General features: G+C 42.1%; 1 protein-coding gene across 2 annotated transcripts in view; it reads left to right on the top strand.

Annotated features, from left to right (window-relative positions):
• The first annotated feature begins 235 nt into the window (after positions 1-235).
• CTNNAL1 (catenin alpha like 1) overlaps positions 236-11,130 on the top strand; it is a 49,893-nt gene continuing 38,998 nt past the window's right edge. For both annotated transcript variants that reach the window (XR_011337145.1, XM_069853342.1), the window contains exon 1: positions 236-412. Coding sequence is in view for 1 of the 2 variants with exons in the window: in XM_069853342.1 (XP_069709443.1) it covers positions 287-412 (126 nt within the window). In the remaining variant the exon portion in view is untranslated. The remainder of the gene's footprint in view (positions 413-11,130) is intronic.

Raw genomic sequence — 11,130 nt, 5'->3', positions numbered from 1 at the left:
CCGCACGGGCTCGGCCGCCGAGAGCTCCCGGGTCGAAGAGGGAGAAAACGGGCGCTGCTCCTTTAAATCCCGTCCCAAGGGGCGTGGAAGGGGCCGCGAAAGGAGAGGAGGGGACGGGGACGGGGACGAGGCGGGTGTCGGGGGTGTGAGGGGAGCCTGAGCGCGCGCGCGCGCGGCGTCTCCCGCCGCCCCGGGCGGGCGGAGCGGGATCCGGGCCGGGGGGAGCAAAGGGGGGAGGGAGGGAGGGAGGGAGGGAGGGAGTCGGTGTCCCGTTCGGCTCCCGGCCATGGCCACGTCCCCGTGCAGCAGCAGCGGCGTCTCCTCGTCGTCCTCGTCCGGGCTGGGCGCGGATGCGGGGCTGGAGATCCGCACGCGCTCCGTGGAGCAGACGCTGGTGCCCTTGGTGTCGCAGGTAGAAATCACTCGGGATCCCCCGCGTCCCCCTTCTCCCCCTTCTCTTCTCCCCCCGCCGGCCCTTCCCGCTCTCCCCGTCCCCTTCGGGACGGGGCTCGGCCACCGACGAAGTTTGCGCGCTTGGATCTTGGGGCTCTTAACCCCAACACATCCCCCCCCCCCCAATCCCTTCTCTCCATCCCTCCCCGTCCCTCGGTTTGGGGGTCCCCACACGGGGATGGGGGACGCTGCGCTCGGGTCATTGTCTCCGCACCTCCCTCCCTCCCTCCCTCCCTCTCTCCCTCCCTCCCTCCCTCCCTCTCCAGCCGTTCTCCCTCCCTCTCCTCCCGGTCCTGGAGCGCTGGGGTGCCGGTGGGGGATGCTGCGCTCGGATCGCCCCCCGCTACCCCCTCTCCCATCCCTCCATCCCCTCGGCGGGGACAATGTCTTCTCCCATAAGTCTCCCTCCTTCCCTCCCTCCCTCTCTCCCTCCCGTCCCGGCCATGGGGTGATGCTGCGCTCCTCATCCTCCCTCTCTCCGGCCCCTCGGGCTTCTCTCAGCCGTTCTCCCTCCTTCCTTCGCCTCCCGGAGACGCTGACGGTGAGGAAGGAGATGCGGGGGGATGCAGTTCTCACCCCCCCCCCTCCCCATTCCTTCCCTCCCTCCCGAGACTCCCCGCAAGGTCGCTGCGCGGTTGCGTAACGCCCCGCGGTGCCCGCGGCCATCGAGCTCCGGGATGCGACCGGGGGAACTATTAACCCCGGCCCCTCGCCGGGTGTTTTTTTTTTTTCTCGGCGTGGGAGCGTTCTCTCCTCTCTTAACTCGGGGCTGGAGGGAGCGATGGGCGCCCCGGGGGCTGGGGCGGCGCTTTGTGTTTGCGCGGTGGCGTTGGTTGGAGCTCCCGAGGCACCCGAGGGCTCTGCTGGGGTTTTAAAATCTTAAAAAGCAGGCGAAGCTGTGCCAAAGTGATCGTATAACCTGTCCCACACCATCCTGCGTGAGCTTAAAAAAAAAACACAAAAAAAACCAACAAAAAACCTCAACCCCCCTGTTTTTTTAAAGTGATCTTCTAAGTAATGATATACCAGCCGCTTCAGGTTTTGTGGTTGGTTTTTGGTTTTTACATCTTTATTTAAAAAACGGGAGTTAGGTATACCCTCAGAATTCTTTTCTTTCTTGAAAAATAACAACGCTGTTTACTGTATTTGTACCGTACTGTATTATTTATACTTTGAGCACTGATTAGGGGTATAAACTGGAGAGGAGCAGATTTAAACTAGACATAAGGAGGAGTTTCTTCACTATGAGAGTAACGAGGCGCTGGCACAGGTTGCCCAGGGAAGCTGCCCCATCCCTGGGGGTGTTTAAAGCCAGCTTGGATGGGGCTCTGAGCAGCCTGATCCAGTGAGAGGTGTCCCTGCCCATGGCAAGTGGGTTGGAACTGGATGATCTTCAAGGTCTCTTCAACCCAAACCACTCTATGATTCTATTATTAAAGTTAGCAAGTATAAAAACCTATCTGCACGCGATCTTTAAACAGTGTGTAAGAGCTATGCAAAAATAACTAGCATTGGTGAGGTCAAGTTAGGTATGTATCATCACAGGCCATCTGGAAACAAACTGTCCTAAGTCATAAGGCTTGTTTTGCATTTGTACAGCTGGGGTGCAGGAAGGGTTTGTGGTGGTTAATTGTGGTTCTGTACTTATCATGGTAATTTGGCTTTCTCTGTTTGAAGAAAACTCAGTCAGTTCAAAGCAGCCCGTCGCAGGGATTCAACCACTTGTTCCTAGGCAAAGTAATATTAAAGATAAAACTTGATGGATTTCCTAATTCTGAAACAATTAAGAGTTAAAATATGGAGATAACTTTTAGGAAGCTTAAGAACAAGGAGAAACTCCTTCAGTTGCAGAGGTTGAATTTAATTGTGTATGTTAAATTCTTACTTGTAGCGGAGTTCTGTGAAGACGTGCATGTTCTTACTCTGGAACACCCTTGAAGAACGGTGGTCTTATTACTCTATGGGTTCACTGCACATGTAATATGTCATGTATGGTTTTTCACCGACCACAAAACCTATGATTGCATCTTCCAGAAGTGCCAAGCATCTTCCGCATCCCCTATACACAGTGTAAGGTTTCGGAGCATTTGTCCGTTCTCGGAGCTTACCGCTTTCCTGGTAAAGCATTCCAGAGTTCAGATGAGCTTGTTCCCTTGGAGTGTGAGTATTGAGCTCCCTTTCAGATTCAGACTGAGGTTACTGGTGGCATCAGCAGTAGTTCTGTACACCTGCCTGATAAAATGCCCCACTTACTGTGCCAGTTTATCAGCTCTGTCTGTTCTGTTTCATCTACATTGTTCAGTAGACGTCTCACTGGTTGGCTTTGTTTGGGTATTTAGGCAGAAAGAGTGTTCACAGAGTACTTAATCTCAGGATTTGTTTTTATGTTCTGCATAAGCTGTGTATCAGCAGTAATGCTTAGGACTTTGTTTTTCTGCTTGTATGAAATGCACTTGCAAAGGGATTTGTTCTTGCTGCGAAGTTAACTTCACAGTTTACTCTTTTGTTAAAAGCTGAAAAGCGATATGTGATACTTGTATACTACTGAAAAAACCAGAATGTTGCTGCTGCTTTTCACTACTTATTTTAAGCAAAAAGGAAACAAAAGGTGCCCTGTCTGACAAACTTGTTTTCAGTCTCTCTTGTGGAGCTAAATCTATTTTGTTTAAGAAAAAAAAAAACAGACCGAATTGATTCTTATTTAAATTCATGTACTGTGTAAGTATGTCATCCTAATTGATGTGTAATACTGTAAATGTGTGTTTGACTGCTTGCTCTTACTTGGCAAACATGAATGTTGTTTTTGTTTGGGTTTCTTTAATTGCACTTAGCAGTCTGATTTTTCTTATAGACCATATAGTACTAGAGTATATTTGCTACTAGCAGTGCTATAAGATACCTGTTTTCCCAGCAGGAGAAATTACCCTCAGAGTCATTACTGGATGTGTTAAATAAATTTGCTTCTAAAAATTAGAGAGTTGAACTAGGTCTTGAACTAGGTCTTTATTTTCTCTGCATCTGTTTGGACCCTTATGTAGCCCTTTTATAATAGTGCCACGAATGACAAAAGAAGATGGTGCATTTAAGCTGCAGTATTAAACGTATTTGCTAATGCCTCTTTTCTGATATCTACATGTCCATACAGTAAAGAGAATCATTCTACAGTATTGTGCAAAGCATGTGGCATGCGGTTCAGAAAATAAGCCTTTTGGTGTCAAGCACTACAGTTTTCTTTAGAACAAGTAGAATTCTCTTTTCACAGATAGGAGTCTTTACTTCAGTGCTCCACATGTAAATAGTAGAACATTCTTTAAAAACTAGGCATCTCCTTCACTTCTGCTTCCCATTTCCAGGCTAATTATGTTGGGTTTTATTTTTTTATGGAAAGTTTTAGGCAGCACAAGTCAGGAAGGGTGTTGAAAGTGGTCGATGCTGACTCATTTAATAATAAGTCATTTAAACAGTTAAGGAAAGGCAAAGATGAGGGGCAAAGCACTTTCCAGGATGTGGCTCCACCAGCTACTTCCTCAGCTGCTGTTATGTACCTGTTTGCTAGCCTGGCAGCAGCTGGGTATCTTCACAGCTCTATGAGTCTGTCTGTGTGCATCTGTTTTAAGGAAGCATTCAGAGAAACTGTGGAATAGGTTTGTGTCAACCTTTACAGTCAGGTACTTGGGAAAAGTTCACTGAGGGGGAACACTGAGCTCTGTCTGCATATGGTCCTAGAAGAACAAAGTCAGTTTTCATAGTTGAAGGTGACCTCCACCAGCCTGAGCGTAGACTTGTGGGATTACAACTCACTGCTCAATCTTTGGAAAGCCCATTTTGTTATAGACATTTTGGAGAACGATTGTGTGCCTGCATGTTACTGAACCTTTTTTTTTCCAACTTATTTGTTACAGGAGATGCTGTCAGAGGTTTTGGAAGTCGGTGGACTTAGATAGTTAAAATGAAAGCTTAAGTAAATACAAAGAGCCCGTGATGTTGATATTTCTGAATTTTGTTATTGTCAGTCTTAGGTTCTAAATAAGTTAACAGTGGTACATGCCTTGGGGTGGACAAAATAAATCTGCTCTTCACTATGGTATTGTTTCCTTGCTTTCTTTGAAGATATCTAAAATAATTCCTATTTCAGTAAACGTTACGTAGTTATGTAACGTTACATAACATTCTGCCAGTGTTCTGGGTTTTTTCAGGAGTTTCTAGAGTTACACGTTAAAGAGTCCAAAGAAGAACCAACAGATGATGTTTTCAATTTATTGGAAAAGCTCATGGGTGTAGCAATCAAGTCAAAGTATGACTTCAGAATAGCCGTAGTGGATCAAGCTAGAGGTCTGTATATCATCAGTGATCTTTCCTTTATATTTTTTTCATCAATTACCAGTAGTGTTCCTCAGGGACTGATACAGGTGCCAGTATTGTTTAGCATCTCTATTAACGATCTGAATGTTGGGATGATGGGCCAGCGTGTTCAACAGACATGTGAACTTACCTAGAGCAAGCTGGGGAGCAGTTTTGGAGATGCTCAGAACTAATTGGATAAGGCCCTAATCAGCGCACTCTATCTGGACCTAGTTTGAGCAGGGAGCGAGACTAAACCCTGGAAGAGTCCCTTTTGTCATAAAGAAGTCGTATTTTCTTCATGGAGGCATGTATTGTAATTAAAAGACCTTGCTGCTGAGGAGTAATGGTCATCCAGGACCTACTTTTCATATAGGAAGCTAGGGTGGTGCTTTTCCATTTGTACCACTATAATCCGCAGTGATTTCTTTTGCCTGACATTTTGTTGCCTGATCAGTGTTGCAAAATGCTTCTGCAGTTCTGTAGTCAGACCTTATCTTCACTGTAACTTGGGATCACCAGCAAATTTTCATTGTTTTATTACCTTCTTATCTCTCCCCTTTCTTGATGGTTGTGTAGAATAATGCATGTCCCAGTGCAGGTTTCTGTGAAACTTCATTGCTCATCTCCCACTATTAAAGTAAGCAATCATTTACTTCCTGCCTTCCTTCATCTTCCTTCTGTCTCTTAATTAGTTAAATATTCTTCCGAAGGGCCTTCATTCATTTTTTTTTCCAGAGACTTGCTTGGTGTCCTTTGAAACCTTAGGTATGGACTTTGTTTCCTAGTGTTCTTCCAGCAGAGTGCCTCTTTATCCATGTAATTGGTGATGTCTACAGAAAAATGTGGGGTTTTTTGTGAGGCAGAATTTTTTTAACAAACACTACGTTGAGTCTTTGCTGGTACATCATATTTATTTGGGTGTCGTACAAGTATCAGGCATTCTCCATACCTCAATTGTGAATCTAGTTTTAAGCAAGAGGTTGCATGAGAAAGTTGATATAACCTGTTGCGTGTTTGAGACACTCAATGTTACTGTATAACAGCTACTGTTGGGAAGTTGTTCTGGTTCATTTTATCTAGTATTTTTGTAACCTTTTCTGCAGTCACTTTGATTCCATGCAGATGCCCTGAGTACATCACATAAATATATTCTGGAGTAGGAATAACTTCATTTTCTTTTTTAGTTGAGCACAAGCAGTAGTACCTGCAGTGCTCTGTTTCAGTTTTCTGTCAAAGGGATGGGGCAAAGCCGTGTTCAGGAAGTACCTGAGAATACCTTTAGCTCCTGAAGAAGTGCACTGTAATAGCTGTAGTTGGTAAGTTACTGTATACTTAGTGGAACTGATGTTATTCTTCATGGAACTGAACAGACATGTTTTATGAAAGAGAGAGATTTAAGAGAAGTGTAAAACTGTAGACATGGAGTACAACAGGCTAATGTTCTGTGTCACTGATGTTTGAATTTTGTCTGTAGGCTAGGAGTGTCTTTGGGGAAATTGTTTTGTGGCCTTAGCAACTTGGAAGTCCTCAGGTTATTGGAAACTGTAATACTAGGTTGCTTATGTTGTACCTGGTAGCAGCAGAACTCTGAACAGCAAGTTGCTTTCAGTTCTTCAGTGTATTTGTAGATGTGGACCTTCAGTATGCCTCTTTACTGGAGGATATTTCCTCTGGATGTAGCAAAGCAGCTTCATGAAACTTGTTTTTGTGGAGGATGTAGGCATGTGTGGTGCCAAGACTGGCTGAAACCTATGTAAGAGGTTTATATATGATGTGACATACCCATGATACCCTTCAAAGACTGTTCATTTCTTGTAAACTTAATAGTAACTAGTAATCTTGGGAATTATTCAGTCATGGATTTGTTTTAATATTTCATTCTTTCTTTTTAAATAGATTTAAAGCAGAGTTCCTTATATTAAGAGTATTGCTAGATTTCTGACTAGATGTCACTAGCTTTTTATTAGAATCGTAGAATGGTTCGGGTCAGGAAGGACCTCAAAAATCATCTAGATCCAAGCCCCCTGCCATGGGCAGCAACATCTTTGACTAGATCAGGTTGCTCAAAGCCTCATCCAGCCTGGCCTTGGATACCCGCAGGTGTAGGACTTCCATGACTTCTTTGGGCAACCCATTCCATTGCCTCACCGCCCTCGTAGTACAGAGTTACAGAATAGTTGGAAGGGACCTTAGAGATCATCTAGTCTAACCCCCAGTAAAAAAACTCTTCCTAGTATCTAATCTAGATCTAGCCTCTTTCAGATTAAAACCATTACCCCTTGTCCTGCCGTTACACTCCCTGAAAAAATGTCCCTCTCCATCTTTCCTGTAGGGCCTCTTTAAATACTGGAAGGCTGCTGTAACGTTTCCCTGAAGCCTTCTATTCTCTAGGCTAACCTAATCCAACACTCTCAGCCTGTTCTCATATGGATCGTGCTCTAGCCCTCTGATCATCTTTGGCCCTCCTCTGGACTTGTTTTATTAGATCCATGTAGACAGATGCATAGTAGACTTCCATTGTTGGAAGTCTACAAAAACTAAGACGTTTTCATTCACACATTTTCATTATCTGTTTTTATTCCACATTATGCATCTGTTAAGCTGATGTTTGAATGTCTGGAGTCACAGTATTGTATTGCAGTACAGACTCATTACATACCAACATTTGAACTTGTTGCAAATCCAATGTGTTCTCTGTTTCTCCTTTAGAGACTTAATAGGAGTGTCTTGTTTACTGTCTGGACAACATTCATAAAATCAAGGAATATAATCTCATTCCCTTCCTAAACTTTCAATATTCAGTCCAAGCTCTCATCCATTTCAACTTATTTTCATTTCACATGCAGCAGATGCACTGAGAGATTTCTTCCAGCAAGTCCCTTGGCTCCCTTTTTTCATTAGGCATTTTTTTGGTACTTCTAGTTTTTTCCCTTTTCTATCTCTAATGGGCTAAAAGATTCTTGTATGGTTGGCTGTTCTTGCCTAGTATGGTGCCAGAGCTTGCACTTTGCCTGTTATGGCTCTCTGTGGAGCACAAGATAGTTTGGAAAAAGTAGGGTAATCCATATTTGTATTGAACTCCTTGCTTTCTTCAGTGCATGAGGAAAAAAATCTGAGTGCTCCTCTTGAAAAATGCTTCTTGAGTACTAGTCTTTTATCCCTCACTGCTTTAATAATTCTGGTAACTTGCAAGCTTTGAGAAGCCTTTTCTTCCCTTTTCCAGGATTTTCTTCCCTGAATGGATTTGATACTTACTTTAGACTTGAGACTCGGCACTACTGTTGACTAATAAAATTATGAATTGCAGCATAGAGGAGCAAACTTCCTGTTAAACTCTTGGTTGACATCCTGTACTGCAGAGAAACTGTGTCATGGTTGCAGAGTCATACGCATGAACTGTGTATGTCTGGAAGCTTATGTTATGCTGCCTGCGTACAGAGTTGCAGCTCATTAGTTTCTATTAGTCACTAACTTACTGACTCTTCTCCTCCGTAGACGTTGTGGGTTAAATTCTAAGCTTGTATTTTATATTACACATCTTCTGCTCATTACAAATTCTTAATTTTGGAAAACGAAGCTTGCAGCAGCTCAACTGTTAGTCTATTCTGTGCCCCTAAAGCAGCCTGATTCTTTCTCTTTGATTTATGCAGGAAAGTTCGTCTTAGGAGTTTGTCATCTGCTGGTAGATAATGTGACTGTTTGAATCACATTATCAGTTTTATCTCTGGGCTGATGTGGTTGCAGGTTTCCCTTTACTGTTGCGAGTTTTTAATTGACAGCTATTTAATCATTGAAGCTAGGTTATTATGAAACAGTGAAAGGGAAATAGCTAATAATTTACAGTTGTGATTTATAAGGAATGCTGGGGAGCGGAGGAGCACTTCACAGTGTTCTAAATAGGTGAATGAAACTATTTTATTATATCAGAAATTAATGATGTTAACATCATTAATGATATTATACTTTACAAGAAAAATTACACTTCCAACACTTTATCACATGAGCAACATCACTATTATGAAATAGCTGTGATTTCAAGGCTATGGGGGTTTTTTTTTGTGAACCTTTGTATGGTGAAATTGGCTTTAAGTTAAGCTTGGCTCCCACTTTATAATGCTCAGTACCTTAGTCTTTGGTGTGATAAATGAGTCAGAGTAGCGTTTCAGGTAGGTCAAGTAAGATGCTTCTTACTGACATAGCTGAAAATCAATTGCTCTTTTTATATGAAATTGTATCTTTCATATATATGAGATCTGATTAATGGCTTCTCTATAGATTAAACAAATTTTTGTAGTTATGCAGCAAACTGAGTATTAAATCAAAACTGTTTCACAGTGATCCTGCACAAAAAGGAATTAGAGATGCTTTCTTGCTATTTAGCATTGTTAACAGATGGTTTTAGACAGATTAGGTAGGGAAATCCCCAAAGGATGAATTATGAATTAATGATTGCAAACAACTCTGATGATAGTTTAGTAGAACTGCTGTATGGTAATATGAGCATGGGGCTTTCTGCATGGATTTATTTAATATTCTTTAATTCATTGACAAAGCACAGCCCTTGCTAGATAGAGTCTTAAATGATAGTTTGTACTTACTGAGTTGTATTGCATTCCATCAATGGCCTTGTTTAAAACTAGCAGGATAAATGAGTAGTAATACAGACTCCAGTGCCAACTTGTAAGTGGTGATCTACTCTAGAGTTTGAATGGGACAGTGTCTTAGGTTTAGGTATAGAAGGGATGCTTAAATGGTAAGTTGACTCCTAAACACAAGTTATGCAAATAATTTATGAGCAAATCCTAAAGTTCTTTCAGATGCATATGGAAAAATAAAAAAAAAACACCTTTGCAGTTGCTTTTGTCCTAGAGAAACACTTTGTATTGACTTTTTGTGTTAAGCAGAATGAATATAAACACTTAAAACCACACAAATGGTGTATTTTCTAATAAAAATAAAGTAAAATTGTGCTGTAGTAACAATGTTGTCCGTATAGTTTTGGGGTTGATTGGGTTTTTTTTATTTATAGGTGTCAAAATTGTTTAGAAGAGTAATATTGTCCGAAGTTGCAAGTGCTTAACATGTAGGAGTTAGTCCAATGTACAAAATGTTCCCTTTAAATTATCAAAGATTTTGTATTGTATCTCAATGTTACATTTATGTATTCTTAAATTTTCCAGCTGAATGAGTTTTTGTTGTCCTTGAGCTCATTAAGAAAGCAACTGAAAGAAATATACAGACTCTTTAACATAAATAAGATAATGGTTCTAGAATTATATTAAATTTTTGTTTCATTTTACACTCCCCTAGGTGGGTAACGGTTGGATTTGCATCTCTATTAATCCCTAGGGCAAGTATGTGCTTTTCAAGACAAAATACCAGGTGTTGCTCTGAATTGAAGTGGTATGTCAAAATGCTGCCTAAGGAAGCTTTCTCTAAAAAAAAGGCTGGAAGAACCCTCCTATCTGCAACATGCAATGCGAGATGGATTGAATGGCTGGTATTCATGCTCGTGAAACTACCTGTTCGTGAGACTTAATGGGCAACTTTTTCCACATTTTTAGGAGCCGGTCCTGTTTTGAATAGAAAGTGGTATCAGTGTTGCCTCTGTTACATCCTTCACTACAATGTCTGAATTTTTATTTCCAAACCGGTGGTTTTCTTTGAATAAGCAGCTCAGAGCTGGATTGAGCATTATTTGCACAAGCAGCAGAATATTATTAGGTATCCTAACAAATGCAAGTTAGAGAGGAAAGCCACAGTAATAATTTACCATTCAGTCTCTGGTTTTGAGGTTACCTGACCATGTTAGTAAATTGAATTATTTCTGAGACTTGCATCTCTCTGTTATTGAAAACATGCCTGCATCTGTTTTGACCACATCTGAAAGTACGCTTGAAACAATGAACTTCCCTCTGAGTTGGTTTTATTTGCCTAGGGTTGCTCATGCTCAGGATTTCTAGGTGCAGAATGAAAAGGGTAATAGTTTTGTTTATGAAACCTATCCATTGCTCTAAGGTGCAAATTTTGGTCTGTAAACTTCCATACACCTTCTAAAAAAGAGAAGGATGCTGGAATTTGAATTGTTTGAAAATGAAGACCTGCATCATTGTCACTCATTTCTGTAGAAATTCTGAAGATGTGTGTTGTGAGGGGAAGATAGGGTAGTCCTCTGACTTGTAAGGCATGTGATAGTAAGAATAAACAAGTTAGCTTGCTTTGATCAGTGGTCAGACCTCACTGAGCATTGTCCAGAGATCCTTATCCTCCTCTTTCCTGTGTGTGGAAAATAGAAGGGAGGATTGCAGGAGTGCAGGTCAGTTTTAGTATAAT

The sequence above is a fragment of the Phaenicophaeus curvirostris genome, chromosome 3, assembly GCF_032191515.1.
Source record: "Phaenicophaeus curvirostris isolate KB17595 chromosome 3, BPBGC_Pcur_1.0, whole genome shotgun sequence".
NCBI lineage: Eukaryota > Metazoa > Chordata > Aves > Cuculiformes > Cuculidae > Phaenicophaeus > Phaenicophaeus curvirostris.
This window is presented reverse-complemented; position numbering and strand designations above follow the sequence as displayed.